This window comes from Syngnathus floridae, chromosome 7 (assembly GCF_059516105.1).
Source record: "Syngnathus floridae isolate MCC-2025c chromosome 7, RoL_Sflo_1.0, whole genome shotgun sequence".
NCBI lineage: Eukaryota > Metazoa > Chordata > Actinopteri > Syngnathiformes > Syngnathidae > Syngnathus > Syngnathus floridae.
The window spans coordinates 2,016,160-2,036,752 of NC_142419.1; the positions used below are offsets into that span (position 1 = coordinate 2,016,160).

Consider the following 20,593-nt stretch of genomic DNA (forward strand, 5'->3'; position numbering starts at 1 on the left):
ATACCAAAGACTATAAAAATGGGACCCATTGCCTCCCTGCTTGGCACTCAGCATTAAGGGTTGGAATTGGGGGGTTAGATCACCAAATGATTCCCGAGCGCGGCACCACTGCTGCTCACTGCTCCTCTCTCCCCCAGGGGATGGATTAAAATCACATGGGGATGGGTTAAATGCAGAGGACAAATTTCACCACACCCAGATCTGCGTGTGACGATGATCATTGGGACTTTGACTTTGGGACTTTTATGCACCCCGTCTGCGTCAACATATCAGCAGCACCTCAAACTTGCGCACATACTATCACGTGTCCGCTCCTCAATCGGCATGCGAAGTAGAACTGCGTCTGCTTGTCACTCCCGATCGGACCGTCCTGTTTGCCCGTCATAAAATTATGAAAGTCTTGTGCAGATGTCCTTGCACTGGGCAGCGGGGGCGCGACAGCAGGTCAGCACGGCAAGAGCAGAGCAGAGCCGTTGCACATTTACACTTTAAGATGATGAGCCGGTCAGCGAGCTTGCGTTGTGCATGTATCTCGTAACAGCGGTTCAGGCAAACGAGAATCAGGCGTGTGTGTCAAAACAGACAAAACTGTGAGGACTGACGATTAGCAGTTTCCTATTGGCGACGCGCACCGCAGAGGTCTAGCGCGGAGGACGCGTGATGCCAGTGGAGATGTGACACAGCCACGCTTAAAGGAAAAATGCACTGCTGTGCAGAAACAATCAGGAAAACAGCAGTGAGCGTAACCGCGCACGTAGGAAAAAAGCACCGCCGTCCAGGATTTGGGACAGCACAGACAATGAGCACTAAGCGGAGGGCGTGCCTCTGTGGATGCCCTCGCGCTGGGCTGCCGGGGTGCGTGACACTTTAAAATGTTTTACAAAGTGTTTAAAATATAATGATGTACTTAAAAGTACAATAGAGTGTACAAAAATAAAATAATATAAGTCTTGTGCGGATGCGCTCGCGCTGGGTCGCGGGGGGCCCGTCAGTCGGCCAGCACGCAAGAGCAGAGAGGAGCCAGAGACGTTTACACTAAATATTTACTCATACAGTGGAGCCTCGGTTTTCGAACGTCCTGGTTCTCGAACAAATCGGTATTCGAACAAAAAATTCGAGATGTTTTTGCTTCGGATGTCGGACAAAATTCGGTTGTCGAACCTTGCGAGATGAGCTGAGAGGATCCGCATGCCAGCTGACTCCGTTATTACATTCCCGTTACTCTGAGGATTGCATCAACTGTCATCATGCCTCCAAAGGAAGTGGAAGCAGTAAAACACAAAGACGTTCCTAAAGCAATGCGACAGTGAGCGCCCGGCGCGCTGCGGTTGCGCGATCGGACCAAATTAAGCTCCCTGCGCACTGAGGTCCACTTAAAATTTGGAAAGTCCATTAGCACTTTAAAAATATTTTCTAAATTTTAAGCGACCGCTCTGTCACAATAATGCGACCAGCGCGGTGCAGTTGCGTGGTCGGCGGCGCACTGCAGTTGCACGATCGGACAAAAATGCGCAAATGAAAAAATGCTTAAAAAAGGTGCGGTTTTTTTTTGCTTGGAAGGGATAACATTTTTTTCCATTATTTGTAATGGGAAAACAGGATTCGGAATTCAAACGATTCACTTCTCGAACAGCCTTCTGGAACGGTTTGTGGTCGAAAACCGAGGCTCCACTGTATTTATTTTATTATTTATTTAAATAAATAATAATGTTTCCGCAAGTCAGTTTGACTTTAAACATTTTACAAAAGTGTTTAAAAATACAAAAAATGTTTGAAAAAAACAATAAAGTGTATAAAACTACAATAAAGGTTCATACAAGTCATGTGCGGATATTGTATATATTTACTCTTATTTATTTTTCTTTATCTTCCTTTTTATTTAAATAAAAAATGTTTAGGAAAATTAGTTTGACTTTAAAATATTACTAACGTGTTTAAGATTACAAAAACCATTTAAAAGTACAATATACAGTGTTTAAAAATATAATAAAATACAATAAATGTTCATAAAAGTCTTCTATGGATATTGTAACAATATATTTTCTCTACATCACGGATTTTCACCTATCGCGGGTGGTCTTGGAACCAATTATCCGCGATAGACGAGAGATTACTGTATTCTAATTGAAAAAAAATCTTTAAAGACAGAACAGCAGGATTATATGGACAGCTGTGTCTACATTTCACTTAATTATTAATTTTGTTGTTTTTGGTCTGGTTTTGTATATATTTTGTATCATCTCGCGAGGTGTTCGGTTTGTACTTCATGAATTTTTGCACTTGCTTATTTTGGTGTTTTTTGTTTATTTTCATTATATTTGGATGCATTTGTTTGGTTTGTATGCTTGTGAAGTCATTACATTATGTGGAAGGGGGCAAGAACTATACGATTTCCTGTTCCTTCGCAAGCATAGACGTGTAGATAAGTGTTTGCTTGCTAGAGTTGAACTGTCCATTGACCAGAAAGCACATCAATGAAGGAGATAAATAAAAATGAAAAGAAGAAAAATCTAATCAAAGGGGGACTGTGCCGGTCGTGCACAGGTGTCCACAAGAGGTCACCTTTGTGACACTGGCCCTCTCCTCTGCCCAGTTACACAATCCACTCATGGTATAAAGCAGTCCTGGGCAAAATACGGCCTGCGGGCCACATACGGGCCTTTGTACGTCTCTGTCCGGCCCGCATGAGGCCAATCATAAATTACATTTGATTACAACTTAATTAAAAAAAAAAAATCTGCGTTGTGGGTGCAATACAACTGTTATTTTGAAAGGCGTCGCACTTCCGTGTAGCGTACGTGTATGTGAGCTGTGCGTGAAGGTGAACAGTGCGAAGTAATGCTGCCCTCAAAATGTGTGCTAACGCTAAGAAAAGAAAAGTTGACAAGGAGTGCCGTGTTTTCAACAAGACATGGACTGCCAAGTATTTCTTTTACAAAAAAAAAAGCTGTGTGCCTGATTTGAGGTACACAGGTTGTTGTGTTTGAAGAATATAATTTGAGTCACCACTACACGACCAAGCATGAGGAAAAATACAGAAATCTGTGTAAGGGTTTTCCAGGTTATCTTTATCGTAGGATTATGTTGGAATTCAACCTGTAATAAATAACCTAGCTGGATTAGTTTTATGCTTATGTTGGAATGCAACAGGTAATAAATACCCTACCTTGCCCTCTTTATCACAAGGTCGTAAAACATCCCCTGACATGTTTAGATTAGAGGACAAGGGCTTTCTAACCAGCCTACTCATACCCCCACTCTGTTTCTCTTAACAAGTATGCCCTTGCAGGGTGGAGAGTTCAGACCTCCATTCGAACATCGCTGTACGCACAGCGACGAATGGACTCTCCACCTGCAGGTGTCTAAAAGGACTTACTTGTCTCCCGTGTGGTTCTTGCAAAATAAGTTGGAGTGAGCAAATCTCTAACATTTTGGTGCCGAAACCCGGGATCCCTCATACCCGCTATCTGTCTGACGAAGAAGGACGTGCTGCATTGTCGACAAGCCAGCGTCCATTAAGAGGACCTGGAGGAGAAAGTCCTGGGAAGAGAATTCTTCGCTGGGCCAGCATCTTAGGTCTGCCTTCGTCTGACAGAGGTGGATTGACGGGACCCGGCAGTGCAACGAACCAGGGGACAAGTAAGTTAAAGGCCTGAAGTTGTGTGATTGTGTTGTTGTTGTGAAACGCGTAAAAAAACACAGGTGCACGAGAGATACGGCTTTGGTTTATCCGAGCTATGAGATACGGCTTTGGTTTGTCCGAGCTATGAGATATGGCTTTGGTTTGTCTGAGCTATGAGATACGGCTTTGGTTTGTCCGAGCTATGAGGCCTAAAAAAGCGCTGGGGTTTGTGTGATTGAGTGTGTGACTGGTGGGATAAATTGACTAAAAAGCAGTTCTAGCGTTAATCCACGACAATAAAACAGGCTAGTAATTTGTTGAAAGGTCAATTTAAACCTGCATTGAGGATCCTCAAAGGAAAAAAAAAAATTGAAAAAAAAATTGTAAAACCTTAAACTACTAAAATTAAGATGGGAAATAAGAACGGTAAATCTCTTGCTCTACTCTTCTTTGAGATGAGAAGTTCATGGCAAGTAGATTTCTTAATTGTATGCAATACATGCTGAAGTGGTAGAAGTGCTAGAGTGTGGTTGAAATCTTCACAAAGAGATGAGAACGAATTCAAGAGACAAAAGCTAGAAAGATGAAAACTGATGAGGTCATAAGTGTTTGTCAGACCAGGACACAATAAGGCCCCTGTGAGCAGGTGCAAGGCCGCAGCTCAAGCCGCGGCTTAAGCGAGGGGCAAAAGGAGTTTAATAATAATAATAATAATAATAATAATAATAATAATAATATTTTTGAGGTGGCAAATTACAAATGACCAAATTGTGTTACACTAAAGTTAAAATATGCAAATCAAGTGGTAAAGAAATGCAACTTGCTTCTAGAAGATAAATAAAAAAAATTAGACTGTGCTGTCCTCGTGTGCATGGGAGGGACCAGCTCATGATCGACCACAGGAAATGGCCAGCCTGTGACGAATCATTGGTGCTGGGACCTACCTTCCGCACGCGAGAGCTGTGCATGTGTGTGCGTATGTGTTAAATTGATGAAGATTGGCTAAACTTTTAGTATAAAGAAATTTGCTAGACTGTTGTCTATTCAATTTACACCGCAGAACAGAAACAATTTGACGGAAAAAAATGAGAGGAAAAGAGAGAAATCTGTTTGCGAGCAGAAACTAATCCACACTAGTGCATGTTAAGTGTCGAGCCCACATGAGAAATTCAAAGAAAAAAAAACGACAGAACATGCTTTCAGGAATTGGAAAAAGCTAAATTGTGAATTTAAGATTTTGCAATGCTACATTTAATAGGAATAATTGATTGGTTGTGTTATAAGATTATACAAAATTCTAAATGCAAGCTAAATCTGAGAGTTTGAGTTCTTCAAATTTAAAAACAAAGAAAAAATTCAGATTAATTTGCCAGTTGTTTGTTTTAGTTAAGTTTTTTTTTGAATTGGTGGATTGTTCTACCAGGAAACCCGAGTTGAAAATAATATATGAATGTTGTGTGGTGAGCTTGGATGAATTGGGACCAATGTGATAGGAAGACTCCCTTTTGGAGACTGTGTGAGATGCATATGATGAGCATTGATGAATGATTGCCTGCATGAAAGGTTGAATGGTTGAAGCCGTTGGCGACTACTATAGAAAATTAGTAGAGCAACTTTGATGAAAGAGTGATTTTGAGCAGGTTGAATGTTGGAAAGAAACACGTAGCTTTTGGATTGATAATTAACTAGAGAAAAAACTGGAGAACCAGTAACACATATAGAAGATGTGTGAACTGAGAAATTAAGAAGAGTTTTGGAAAGAAAGTCAAATTAAATGGTGATGAAATCATATGTAGTAATACAACACTTTACTACATATGGTTTCTCTAAATCATACAATTGAGTAAAATAAAACATACGTTTTGATTCGTATTCAAATTTCTAAGATTCTTGTGATAAACAATGAGAAAACGATTGAAAAGTAACTAAAGAAACTACAAGAAAGTGAAAATGGCTAATCATTTGCTAGCTGAGTCGCTCCCCATTCGGGGAGGCCATCCATTTACTTGCTAAGCTAGTTGTCAAGACAGTCCAATTGCCACGAAAAGTAGCTATATGCACGTGTGCAGTACACACACACACGAGACTGATAAGGTGTCAAGAGGTAACAAGACAGATTCCACAAAGCTGCAGCGCAAAAGACACTTCAAATTTTATATACACAAGAAGCAGATTAGATCACTGAAACATTTTTAAAGATGTGCAGCAACAAAGTCCATAGAGTGAAATTCAATTATGGACGAAAAGAGGGGCAAGATTAGAGAATGGCATCTATAAATGACCTACCCTACCAAAGAACCTATGCAAATGGGCAGCAATATTGAGCCATGGTGCGTGTCACATGGCTCAAGAGGAGGGATGGTGGGGCAGGTCAGTCAGCTTTATACAACATATGGATTTGATTCATATTCAAAACATTTTCAAAACAAAACATTTTTTTTTTGTAGAGCTTGTTTCAACAAAAACAAAAACACTGAATGCCTTCAATTTAAAAGATCAATTTGACCTTTGCAGGATGATCTGCCGTGTCGGATCTGGACTGCCATGAAAGTATGATGTTTATATGTGTACTTTGTCAACAACCGCTGTATATGTTAAAGAATAGGATGAGTTGCAGGATTTACTATATAAAAACGAGACCGCTGTTATTAGGAGAATTTGAAGTTTGGTAAACAAACGTTACCAGCAAATTGATGGAAGCAGCTACATTTGGAGATAGTCTTACAAGTTTGATGTCCCAGCCTGTCATTCTCAGTGTCAGGGTCCCTGGAACCCAATCCGAGACTTCGCCTGCAGCCGTGAACAACTACAAAATGGTGCCTGGCTCTGAAGCACCTTTGACCTTTGGCAAAGGACAAGAAAAGACTGCTGTTGTGCTTGGAGGGGGACAAGTACACTCCGGAGGAAATACAACATCCTCGAGGATGGAAAAGACAGTGAAAAGCGGAGGAACTCACAATGATGAAAATTGACTCATTTGAACAATGGACTCATTCAAGAGTGATGGATGGGGTAGCTCTGAAGCAACAATAAAAGAACACCAACTTGAGAGGGTGAAGTGCGGCAAAAAGATATGGACTTGGAGTGTCCGACAACCAAATCGCACTCCTTGCTACGGCGTTACCAAATTTGGTGAAGCTTGGTTCAAAGTGGAAGGGAGGTTCATTGTGCACTGAGTTTGACAGAACTGAGGAGATTTGATAAATAAATAAAAAAAAAATTAAAAATACGTAGGGCTACAGAGAAAAGCATTATAATCAGAGATTGAACGGATTTGGATAAAACAAATAGGCTAAAACGGTAGGAAACAAGAGCAAGATCTGATATTTTGGCTCATCAAGCTTAAGACGTAGAGGTCGAGTTATATACCGTATTTGACGGTGTATAAGTCGACTCGGTATATAAGTCGACCCCCTAAAATTCGACGGAAATTTACGATTTTATGATATATCCTTTGTATAAATCGAGCTCAATTGTTGCATTCTATTAAACTTCAAAATTCAATCAGAAATATGCGAAATTTATTGACGAAATGTGTTCAAATTTGCGAGTGTGTAGCGAGCGATCTATACGCCATTTTAAATATTATTTACTTCATGACCCTGTGATATTACGCGCCGAGAGAGACTAACAACAATGAACACTCTTAAAAACTGGTTTATTTTTAGTTAAGAAACAACAAATTATAATTATAAAGTGATTGCCGGTACATAGAGTTCAAAATTCGTCTTCATCGTCGCTATTTCCGAAAAGCTCATTCCATTCGTTTTCGTTTAGTTTGTCGTCATAAAGGGCATCTTCTTGGTCTTTTCTATCCTTAGTTTTTTTTTTGTTTGTTTGTTTATTTCAGCTTGTACACAGACATCATCAAAATCACACTTTCCTCCTCCTCTTCCCAGATAAGGTCGTCTTCTGTCCCATCAAGAGCGTTTGGCGAATATTTTCTAAGTGCCAACGGCTCTTGCGCCATAAAGAGTCCGCCTCGGCTGGTTCCCCATGTCGGCCAGAACAAGTGAAAATTCGGCCTCTTCCCCTGGAAGTCTGGCCAAGTTTGGCGAATATTTTCTAAGTGCCAACGACTCAACCGCCGTAAAGTGTCCGCCTCGGCTGGTTCCCCATGTCGGCCACCACAAGTGAAAATTCGGCCTCTTCCCCTGGAAGTCTGGCTAAGTTTGGCAAATATTTTCAAAGTGCGAACGGCTCAACCGCCGTAAAGTGTCCGCCTCGGCTGGTTCCCCGTGTCGGCCACCACAAGTGAAAATTCGGCCTCTTCCCCTGGAAGTCCGGCCAAGTTTGGCGAATATTTTCTAAGTGCCAACGACATTCATTTAGACATGGCGATTGAATGTTTACGTACCGGTAGTTATTGTCGTTGCTTGACGCGCGATGACTCGCACATTCGCTCAATACCCAGTACTTCCCCCTAGCAGTCATCGTCGCTGCCTGGCTTTCGATGTCCGATATTGAGGTGAGAATATTTGAAATTGTTGCTGAGGATGCGTGTTAATGCGACGAACGCTTTATAATGATTCAGTTTCTCGCTGTTTGATTAGCCTGACGGACGCACACCCACGCACAATGAGATGCATGAGAAACGGCCTTGGTTACCATCACATTTGAAGCGATGAATACGAAGTTAAATTTTATGACTCGGTGTATAAGTCGAGGTCGATTTTTTTCGGTGAATTTTGGATCGAAAAAGGTCGACTAATACACCGACAAATACGGTAAATTTTAGAACAGGACATTTGGCAGTCAGGAGGAAGCTAGGTTGCTCAATGTACCTACTCAATACAATAGTAAGGTTTTTTGTACCACAGTGGAGGTTGGATGGTCAGAAAGTTAGGTACGTTCAATTTTTGACATTCACACAATCATGCAAAGGAGTCGCACAAGGCGACAGTTAACAAGACAATGACTGCAATAGGGGCCACCTACGACTGCACCGACATGAAAAAGTAGAAGCGAGAGAGCAGAGTATGGGATTATATGATAAAACGTCTGCTATACAGTTACCAATAGGAGATTCTATCAAAAGAAGCTACATGAGAGATGGATTAGAATCCCTTTGTCTGTGTGTTCTGTGTTCGTGCGTAATCTCTGTAAAATTGTGACAGTCTGTTGTCGTTCGTCTGAACTTTGTATGCCCTTTTGTGTATGTGTGCGTGCAGGTGTGTGTGTGTGTGTGTGTGTGTGTGTGTGTGCGCGCGCACCCTGTGTGGGTGCGACCGTGTGAGGAGAAAGAAGGCATGGGTAAGACAATCTTTTTTAAACCAGGAGGCAATAAATGGGAACGCCCCTGTCATAAGTAGTCTTTGGTTAAAGGGAATCATTAGGAGGTGTTCAAACTCTTCCCGCAAACACTCCTATTTGCCAGTTAAATGGGCACTACAATTGTCTACGAGAGTTGCAAACAACAGATGAAGAGCAGTCCTTGGCAGATTATATGATCAGGACGCTCAAACTGGGCCAGCCACGACAGGAGGGACCATTCCAAGTCTTGCTGACTACCGCAGGGAAGTTTGCTGAATGGCCAGCTGGATTCACCTCAGCCACTGCAAGTTGCGGAGAGTGCTGGACCCCTAATTCGGAGTTGTGGGGCGTCTCAATGATGGTGGAGCGAACAACGATCCCCACTCCGCTAGGCGAGGAGATGTCCCGGTGTCTCTGCTATCCTAGTAGCAATGGGGATCCATATGCCAGATGGATCCTCTGCTGCGTTGTGGTTGGAGCGTGCTATGGTCTATGGACTCTTCTGAACAGACCAAGTGACAATGTTGACCATGGAAAACGATGGTCACACGATGAGAATTTTGAAGCCATACGAAACCAACACTTGGTACCGGTATATAAAGGTCGCTGTGAGAGCTCACACACAGGAGGGGTGTTATGTGTGTTCGAAACTCCCCTCTTTCTCCACACAAGGTCACTTGGAGGCCAGAGCAATGAATGTCACTGAAGCGAAACGTATGGCATCCATGGGAGGAGTTGGATATCAACACTGAGCTGTCACAATCAGTGATGCCGACCCATCCCACTCTGGACTTGCAGACGGTGCCTATGATGAACTCTTCTGGGTAAATCTCAATGTGACTGTTAGAGGATGAACAATACCAAAAGTGGCCTACACAGAGAGACCAGCTGGAGTGAATTACACATGTTGCATCCAAGGTAGCAGGACCCACAAATGCATTAACGACAACTGCTCTCCAGGAGGAAACTGGATGGGAGCTTTGGACATCACCGCTGTGTGCCAGGATGAGAGGGCCGTTTTCAAGGTGTAAGGGCTCTACTACCAGCATGGCTGCACCATCGGACGGGACCTACTTCATCCAGAAGTTCAGAGGCACTGCCTCACCTGCATCCTATGAGTGCACGTGCCTGTTCAGAATGGATCGTGGTTTTGTGGTCACAAGAGTTGTCTGATGCTGCCTGCCAACTGGACACAAGTGTGTGCACCAGTGTGGGTGACGGACCACACCTACAGGATACGACATCATCAGCTGACAGGAGCACACAACTCTTCTGGACGTCGACGCAGGGCATTTGCAACCTTTGACCCTCATGACCCTGTCTGGGGTGCGAACGTTCCAGATGACCATAAAGTATGGTCCGTCGGAGACAAAGTTGTCCTTGCGCTCTTTCCTCAGATTGGGGTTGGGAAACTATCGCTCTTCATCGAGACACTGAACTATCGTTTTCAATCCTTTGTGAATCTCTAACTGCAAGTCAACGATGGACAAAATAGAGAGATTCAGGCTATTAGACTGATGGTCTTGCAAAACAGGATGGTTCTGGACTTGTTGACGGCAGCACAAGGTGGTGTGTGCCACATCATTGGGACTCCCTGTTGCACATACATACCAGGAGAAAATGACACCCACATCAACGACGCCATGAATTCGCTGAAGAACTTACAGCAGGCCATGTCTAAAGACAAGGTCCCACATCAGTTTGATTTCTTTTCATAGCTATTCTCTGGCAACTGGTGGCAACTGCTGTTGAAATTGCTGTCTCCTGTGCTTGTTGTGCTGGTGGTGTTGTGCTTGTTTACGTCCTGCGTTATCCCATGTTTGAAGTCTGCTGTGACGAAGTTTGTGTCCTCTACTGTAGCCCAAGTTCATATACAACTTCTTAGAGATGACGGATGTGATGACGATAATGAAACGTGGATTGCGTAGATGCTCTTCTGTTGAGCATGTTTTACAGAAACTTGATGATTTGACCATCAAAAATGCTTCGCAAGTAATGGATACAATGATGTACCGTTTCTGTGTTTTTCTTTTTATTTTTTTTATTGATAGCATTCTGGTTGCCTAAGGCAGAGGGACCGTGTGACATCTGGCCAGCAGGTTTTTCGCTTACACAATAAGTTTGATCTGGGGTATTAAGGTAATACCTCATCTTCACTGGAAAGTGTTGCTATCATTGTTTGTTGTTTTTATTTTTACTATTCTTCTTTCTTCATTATACATGTATATGTGTTTTTTTTGCTTGTCTTTGTTGTTTGGGGTGGCATAATCATATGATAAAACAGGAGGGAGATGTCAGGGTTTTCCAGGTTATCTTTATCGTAGGATTATGTTGGAATGCAACCTGTAATAAATAACCTAGCTGGATTAGTTTTATGCTTATATTGGAATGCAACAGGTAATAAATACCCTACCTTGTCCTCTTTATCACAAGGTCGTAAAACATCCCCTGACATGTTTAGACTAGAGGACAAGGGCTTTCTAGCCAGCCTACTCATACCCCCACTCTGTTTTTTTTTCAAAGTCAAAGTCAAAGTCTCCTTTATTGTCAATTCCTCCGCATGTCAAGACACACAAAGAGATCGAAATTACGTTTCTCACTATCCCAGGGTGACAAGACAGAGTTCACAACGCACATACAAGTAAACAACACAGGAAAAATAAAACAAGAAGATGAACATATAAGAGTGATAGCACGCTAGCCGCTCCCGATGCACAGCAGAGTCCGGAAAGATGTCAACCAGGCCACTGCGAACACGAGCATACAGCAGGCACGCACTGTCCGGTTCGTGGATCCTATCAGGCGAACGCAACCCATCTTGTCGTCCCGCGAACGAACGTACGCCAGGAGAATGGAAGGCACGGCTGGGCGAGCTGGGTTGGCCGCAAGCCTGGCCCGACGTCTTCGCGCTGGCCCCTCTTCCGCTGCCTCGCAGACCCGCTGCCGACACATCCCAACAATGCTCCAGGACGGAGCAGTCCGAGCTCACGATGCAGTCCAACCGGGGGAGGAAGAGCAGGCCAGTCCGGCGTCGCTCCATGACGAAGCAGTCCGAGCGCCCTTAATCTCTCCGCACCAAAGTCCAGAACGCCATAAAACCCACTTCCGCCGATGTTGAGCAGAACATGCCCGCCGCGCTAGTAGCACGACGTATCACACGAAACGAACACACACAAAACTGCCGGACAAACACTCAGTAAACACTCACAAAACACCGAACGGGATAGAGAGTGGCCGCTGCGTGTGCACGCGCCGCCATCTTGAACCTCTTAATAAATATGCCCTTGCAGGGTGGAGAGTTCAGACCTCCATTCGAACATTGCTGTACGCACAGCGACGAATGGACTCTCCACCTGCAGGTGTCTAAAAGGACTTACTTGTCTCCCGTGTGGTTCTTGCAAAATAAGTTGGAGTGAGCAAATCTCTAACAATCTGTCTGATAAAGAGCGCGCAACAGAGGCTGATGCATCGCGAGCAAAACTGCAAGCCCAACAAAGACTTTTTATCAAACTTTACACCCACAGAGATGCAGCGGTCAGGACAAGTTTTGTCATTTAAGGAAAAGTTAAAGAAGTTACGAATAAATTGTACTGATTAATGATTGTTGCTGTTTTTTTGTTTGACCTATACACCGCAATCTCACAAATATAAACAGAATAATTCTATTCTTCTAATTACCAGTACCAGCTATTTAAAATAAGCAATTTAGTGCATTTTACAATGGAATAAAATTGAGCAGGTTTAATTTATCGTTGGTGTGGAAAAGTTAAAGAAGTTACAAATAAATTGTACTGATTAATGATTTTTTTATTTGACCTATACATCACAATTTCACTAATATAGTAAATATAAACAGAATAATTGTCTTCTTCTAATTACCAGTACCAGCTATTTAAAATAAGCAATTTAGTGCATTTTACCATGGAAGAAAATTGAGAAGGTTTAAGTTATTGTTGGCGTGGCCCTCTGACACAACTCAGGTTTTCATGTGGCCCCTTGTAAAAATTAATTGCCCACCCTTGGTATAAGGGCTGCTCCCATGTGGAATATGACACTAACCAAGACACAATCTGAGGATGCTGTCGTCACCATTGTGGCAGAAAATTCAAATACAGGGCTGGACTTTAGACTGACACCTCACTTGAACACAATGTCCAACGAAATCAACAACATGGTGTGTATGCAATTTTGAGAACTTTAAGAGATTGCATTTGTGTTTCATGTTGTGATGCATATCTGATTATGTCTGCACAATGCCTTACCTACATTAATCTATTGGAATATGAGTTATATGTATTTTAGAATTAAAATGTGCTGTCTTTCAGATTTACTCATGATGGGTTGCTTGAACATTGATTAGGTTTCAAAGCTAGATTTGTTATATGCCAAAACTGTGAGCCATTTTAACCCCTGTTCAAATTACGGCTGGTATTGGGTTACAGAAACCTTCAGCCTATCCCTGAGCTGGGGGCATGTCTGGTTTCTCTAACGTATAAAAGCAGAGACCACTTCCTTTCTTGCTCTCTTTGCTGGTACCCTCTTCTGAACCCTCTTTTACGACCCCTCTCTGATGGGGAGGCGGGTTCCCTTGATTCACTGCGAGCATATGGGCAAGCGACTTGGCTCAGCTTCAACCAAGCTGCCATTATTTGTTTTGGGCCGGGCCAGCCCTGTGGATTGCGCTCCACGTGTCTACGAAGAGAGCAGCGACGGCTTGCCTCGGTGAATGCGTGCCAGAATCGTTCCGGTACACGCACAGGGCAGGATGCTGCAATAGCCAAGAGATAAAAAACAGGCACATGCTAAAGAGCTCCCGTTATCACGTGCTGTGCGAGACCAGGATAATGCAACAGCCAGGTGATAAAAATCAGGCTGGCAAATGCTGAAGAGCTCCCGTGACCACGTGCTGTGCGAGACCAGCCTTGTCTCAATTTTTTCATTTTCCATCTTTATTTTAAATTTTTCCATCAACCTTTGCTGCCAACTCCTGACTTTGTGGCTCGGCTGACTGCAGAGCCACTCCAGTACCGCTTTCAGCTCATTCATTCAAGAACACAATCATTGAAATCAGTATGTGAAATTAGAATAATAAATAAGAGGTGCACATTAAAACATTTTAATACACACTGCAACCTAAGAAAGATACGAGATGAGAAAGGTTTTGACTGGTAAATCATTTTAGTGTAATTAACAACTGATTTAAAACATGGACAAAATCAAACAGTTAAGGTTGAGAAAGCTACCACAGAACCTGAAGTAAATTAAGTGAAAATTATTTAAATACACAATCTTACCTTTGATATACTTGCTAGGATTACTCCTATAACGGTCATCCACAAGAATTAGGGCACCCCAGTCATTTCTGTGTCGAATACACCTGAACAACAGGTACAATTGTATAAGTAGGACATGTATGTTAAATGAGGTGTGTTAGGCTACGTTTAGTCTACAGGTTTACTGCTCATATCAAACTTTGGGGTGAAATCCGATTTTTGGGCAATCCTTCACATTATATACTGTATTAATTGCAACCTCTGTCTATCTGGTGTGTGAACCAAAATGCATTCCCAAAGTGAACCGTATGCACACAAGAGACAATATAACATAAAATGTAGTTTACAGAAGTAAATATGGCCAGGCAGTATAGAGGCTAATCTCTTTATCATCTCAGAGGAGCGATCCTAGACAAGATAGAAATATTTCAGGGAAATGAGATGAGGCTTTTTGATTTCCTCATTTCATGGAGACATTTATTAAAGATGACTCCATGTTATTGCTGTGCGTGATGAATGAGTGCTCTACAGGTTAGAAGTACCAATACCGGAACAGAAGTCCACTGTAAGTGTCATGTTTCAAGAGGGAATAAATTAAAGTCAAATATTAAGTCAATCCTGAAGTGGAGTCCATGCCTGCCTTCTGATGATACACTCGAGGGGATCCATGTACAAACCGGATTCGGCTGAAGTTGGGAAATTGTGTAAAATGTAAATAAAAACAAAATACAAGGATTTGAAAATCCTTCTCGACCCATATTCAATTGAATACACTACAAAGACAACATATTTAATGTTCAAACTGATAAACTGAATTGTTTATTGCCAAATAATAATTAATTTAGAATTTCATGGCTGCAACACGTCCAGTAGAAGTTGGGAAATGTGGCAAAAAATACTGAGAAAGCTGAGAAAAGTTCATCAAACACCTATTTGGAACCTCCCACATGTGATTAGGCTAATTGGGAACCGGTTGGTACCATGATTGGGTATAAAAGGAGCCTCCCCAAACATGCTCAGTAATTCACAAGCAAGGATGGGGCGAGGGTCACCACTTTGTGTGAGAAAATAGTTGAACAGTTTAAGAACAATATTTCTCAAAGCAAAGTTACAAGGAATTTAGGGATTTCAACATCTACGGTCCATAACATCATTAAAAGGTCCTGAGAATCTGGTGAAATCACTGCACGTAAGCGCCACGGCCGGATATCGAGACTGAATGACCGTGACCTTCGATCCCTCAGACGGCACTGCCTTAAAAACCGACATGAGTGTGTAAAGGATATCACCAAATGGGCTCAGGAAAACTTCAGAAAACCACTGTCAATAAATACAGTTCGTCACTACATCAGTAAGTGCGGGTTAAAACTACCATGCAAAGCAAAAGCCATTTATGAACAACATCCAGAAACGCCGCCGGGTTCTCTGGGCCCGAGCACATGTAAAATGGACTGATGCACAATGAAAAAGTGTTTTGTGGTCCGATGAGTCCACTTTTCAAATCATTTTTGGAAACACTGGACGTTGTGTCCTCCGGACCAAAGAGGAAGCGGACCATCCGGACTGTTATCAACGCAAAGTTCAAAAGCCAACATCTGTGACGGTATGGAGGTGCATTAGTTCCCATGGCATGGGTGGCTTACATTTCTGTGAAGGCAACATCAAGTACATACTGAAAAGTACATACAAATTTTGGAGCAATATATGCTGCCATCCAAGCGACATCGTTTTTATGGACACCGCTGCTTATTTCAGCAAGCCACATTCTGCACGTGTTACAACAGCGTGGCTTCGAAGTAAAAGAGTCCAGCTTATCCCCTGGCCCGCTTGCAGTCCAGACCTGTCTCCCATTGAAAATGTGTGGCACATTATGAAGCATAAAATACGATAGGAAAGACCCCGGACTGTTGAACAACTGAAGCGGTTCATCAAGCAAGAATGGGAAATAATTCCACATGAGAAGCTAAGAGAATTAGTCTCCTCTCTTCCAAAACGTTTATTGAGTGTTATTAAAAGGAAAGGTGATGTAACGAAGTGGTAAACATGCCCTTTCCCAACTTCTACTGCACGCGTTGCAGCCATGAAAGTTAATTATTATTTGAAAAAAAAAAAAAAAGTTTATCAGCTTGACCATTAAATATGTTGTCTTTGTAGTTTATTCATTTGAATATAGGTTGAAAAGGATTTTCAAATCATTGTATTTTGTTTTTATTTACATTTTACACAATTTCCCAACTTCAACCGAATCCGGTTTGTAGATGGTGAAGAGGGTGGGACTGAGCATAGAGCCCTGGTGGACCCCAGAGGTGACAGTGTGGGTGTGAGATTTTAGATCAAAGTCAAAGTCAAAGTTTTATTGTCAATTTCTTCACATGCCAAGACACACAAAGAGATCGAAATTACGTTCCCCCTATCCCACGGTGACAAGACGTAGTTCACAATGTACATACAAGTAAACAACACAAGAAAATAAAACAAGAAGGCACAAACAATGAATGAATAAGAGTGATGGATAAACAATAAATAAACAATGCCCTACAGGGAGGGGAGTGAAGCACCAATAATCTTACCAGCCGTGTTCACTATGCGCTGCAGGGCCTTCATGTTGTATTCAGTGCAGTTACCACCCCAGACAGCGATACCACTGGAGAGAACACTCTCAATGGTGCCACGGTAGAATGTAGTCATGACGGCCGGAGGAGCACTTGCTCGCCTGAGTTTCCGCAGGAAGTACAGGCGGCGCTGAGGTTTCTTCGCCAGCGACGCAGTGTTGGCGGACCAGGAGAGGTCCTCACTGATGTGCTCCCCCAGGAATCTGGTGCTGCTCACCCTCTCCACCACTGTACCGTCGATGGTCAGTGGCAGGTGTTGGGTGTGACCCTTCCGGAAGTCAACAACAATTTCCTTGGTCTTGGTGACGTTCAGCAGGAGGTTGTTGTCCCTGCACCACGCGGTCAGATGGTCAACCTCCAACCTGTACTGAGTCTCGTCACCTTTGGTGATGAGACCCACCAGAGTCGTGTCATCGGCAAACTTCACTATGCGGTTGTCGCTGTAGGACAGGGTGAAGAGCAGCGAACTGAGCACACAGCCTTGGGGGGCCCCCGTGTTCAGCGTGATGCTGGCGGAGATTTTGTCGCCAACACGTAACACCTGAGGCCTCTGACAGAGGAAGTCCAGTAGCCAGTTGCAGAGGTAGGCACTGAGGCCCAGCTTGGCGAGTTTGCAGATGAGTCTTTGTGGCACAATGGTGTTGAAGGCAGAACTGAAGTCCACAAACAGCAATCTCACATAGAGTCCCTACTCTCCAATTGGGAGAGGGCCGAGTGGAGGGCAGAGCAGATGGCATCCTCAGAGGACCGTTTGGCTCGGTACGCAATCTGGAAGGGGTCTATGGTGGGGGGGAGAATGGATCTGATGTGCTCCATGACAACCCGCTAATGGCACTTCATGATGATGGGTGTCAGTGCCACGGGGCTGTAGTCATTGAAGCAGGACGGAGCAGGCTTCTTCGGCACAGGTACGATGGTGGCAGCCTTGAAACACGAAGGGACGATGGCCTGCTGCAGGGAAATGTTAAAGATGTCCGTGAAGACACCCGTCAGCTCCCCAGCGCAGTCCTTCAGCGCTCGACCTGGGATGTTGTCAGGGCCCGCCGCCTTACAGATGTTGATAGCGGAAAGCGCCCTCCTCACGCTGTCGGCAGAGAGGCACAGGGGCTGCTCCTGTGGAGGGGGAGTGGTCTTCAGCGGGCAAGTGCTGTTCTGAGCGTCGAAGCGAGCAAAGAAGCGGTTAAGATCGTTGAGCAGACGGACGTCGCCCTCACAGCTCTGCGGTGCGGGCTTGTAGTCCGTGATGGTCTGAATGCCCTGCCAAAGGCTCCGTGCGTCCCTGCTGTCCTTGAAGTGAGCGGTAATCTTGCAAGAGAACGCCCTTTTCGCTTCCTTGATGCCCCGGGACAGGTTGGCCCTCGCTGCCCTCAAGCCAGCCTCGTCCCCCGCTCTGAAGGCTTTATCCCTGGCCCTCAGCAGCCTGAGGACAGCCCCCATCAGCCATGGCTTCCAGTTAGCCCGAGTGACGATGGATTTCGAGTGAGTCACATCATCAATGCACTTTGTGATGTAAGAGGAAACAGAGTCAGTATACTCCCCTATGTCTGTCAGATCGTTGCAAGTTGCCGCCCGCTTAAACATGTCCCAGTCAGTAGTGCCAAAGCAGTCTCGAAGCACATCAGAGGCACCCTCAGGCCACACCCGTACCCGCTTGCGAACCTTCACCCGTTGTCTGTATGCGGGCAAAAGCATAACAGTGAGATGGTCAGAAAGTCCAAGATGGGGGAGGGGGGCGGCCTTGAAAGCTCCTTTATGTGTAGAGTAGACCAGGTCCAGGAAGCTGTCACCACGTGTTGGAAAATTAACATGCTGGTGAAGCCTCGGAAAAACAGACTTCAGTTTAGCATGATTAAAGTCCCCAGCGAAGATGCTGAAACCATCAGGGTGCGCCGTCTGTTGTTCACTGACAGCCTGGTACAGGTACAAATAGTGACTGGTGTTGAAGGTGTTCCTGTAGCTGTATGGCAACAGCTTTTTCAAGGACTTTGGACAGGAATGGAAGAAGAGAGATGGGCCGGTAATTGGAGAGATGTTCTGGGTCGAGGATGGGTTTTTTCAGGAGAGGCGGTGGTTTTGAGTGATGGCGGGACATGGCCTGAGTTTAGTGAGTGGAAATGTCCATGGAAATAACACTGTGGTCGGAGTACCAGATTATTGATGGAGGGAGAGTCTGAAATGACCAGGTCTAAAGTGCGCCCCTGGCGTGTGTGGGAGCATCAAAATGCTGTGTGAGGTTGAGACAGTCCAACACATGAAGGAAATCAGCTGCCAGGGGGGGAGGAGGGATTATCACTATTAATGTTCATATCACCCAGTATTATATTATTGGAAGATAGAGAGCAGAGGGAGGTGAGAAGGTCATGAAACTCAGGGATGAACGATGGGTGTGGTTTGGGCGGCCGGTAAATAAGAACAGCATTGATCTTGGACGGAAGTTTTGATTTGAAGGCCATCAAAAGAGGACACTTCAGGTAGAGACAGAGAAGACAGCTTGAGAGTGTCGCGGTAGATCACTGCCAGGCCACGAACTTGGCCAGTGCAGCGAGCTCTCTGCAGGTAACTGTAACCAGGGGGACAGGCTTCATTTAATGATGAAAAAACCTGAGGTTGGTGCCAGTTCTCAGTGAGGCACATCAGGTCAATATCTTTATCAAGAATGTGATCATGGACCAAGCTTGATTTGACAGGGACTGAGCATTAAAAAGTTCAGTATTAATGTGGAATTGATCAGTTGATCTCTGGATGGGACAGAGCAGGCTGGGATCCACACTTCTCCTCCCTCAACAGACAATATGGCCAAGTCTCGCGATGTTTCCAGCGCTATTTGTTACCGTGGTGTCGGCGCTCTGATGACGTGATGCAACCGAAAGAGTGGAGGACCAGGCGGGTGAGATGGAGCTGGTGTCGGAAGGCCAGATGCAAACAAGCCCTCTCCGCGATGCTCCAGCCCTAAGCTGCGCCAGGGTAGCAGGTCCGCCCACCGGAGCAATCAGCGGGGCTGGCACCGGAAAGACGGGCTGGATCCAACGGCCACACACGAACCGGACAGGAGGAGAAAATCCGCGGCGGAGCTCAGCCGAGGAGGAGACTCTCAGGTGAGCTTTGAGGCGGACAATCACACCGGCACGTCTTCCTCGTCTTCTAGAGCACTTTCTCTGGGGGAGAGGGCATGACAGCTGGCGTCGGTGTTCGGAGCCGCAGAGTCCGTTGGAACGTTCGGTCGCGATCCCTCCGGGGAGAGACAGTAGACAGTCGGCGCAGGTGTTCAGGAATGTCTGCCAACATCGGTGTTTGCTGATCCAAAAATGGGCCATCAGGTAGCAGGGGGATTCAAACCAAGCCCTAAGGTTGAGGAGGGTTTGGTGATCAAATGTCCGCAGAGCAGAAACATATTGGTAGGCAGAAAGCAGCAGGAGCAGGGAAAAAGACTTAACAGCAAAGGAGCGAGGCACACGGCTTGCCATCACGGGTGCCATCTTTTTCTGCCTTTTTTAAACTTTTTTATCTGAACAATATTAATAAACATTATCTTTTGTATATGGAACAATTTCGGCAAAGGGTTACAATGGGCCTCATTTACAAACCGCGTGCGCAAAATGTGCATAAATATCCATTGATGCCTAGTAACTGATTGTGTTTTTGAATAAATAAGGCAGAAAAACCTTTTTGAACTTTTCTGCTCCCACTACCTTGCATGGCATCCGTCGCTGTTGAGTCATACCAAAGGCTTTAGACGGTAGCCGTCTTGTTAAGATTATCATCTTTCTTGCTAAATCCAAAGTGTGTCCATATTTGCATTGTCATCTTATCTATTTTCCCTCATTGCCATTATC

The 20,593-nt window shown here is 44.3% G+C and overlaps 1 protein-coding gene across 20 annotated transcripts in view; it reads right to left on the minus strand.

Moving 5' to 3' along the window:
• Window positions 1–20,593, minus strand: part of brip1 (BRCA1 interacting DNA helicase 1) — a 204,647-nt gene that overhangs the window by 43,083 nt on the left and 140,971 nt on the right. For 18 of the 20 annotated variants that reach the window (XR_015859327.1, XR_015859328.1, XM_088380208.1 and 15 more), the window contains one exon: window positions 14,170–14,252. Coding sequence is in view for 16 of the 20 variants with exons in the window: in XM_088380208.1 (XP_088236334.1) it covers window positions 14,170–14,252 (83 nt within the window). In the remaining 4 variants the exon portion in view is untranslated. Of the gene's footprint in view, window positions 1–14,169; window positions 14,253–16,718; window positions 20,103–20,593 lie in introns of all 20 variants that reach the window. The other 2 variants (XR_015859329.1, XR_015859326.1) reach the window with 1 other exon arrangement.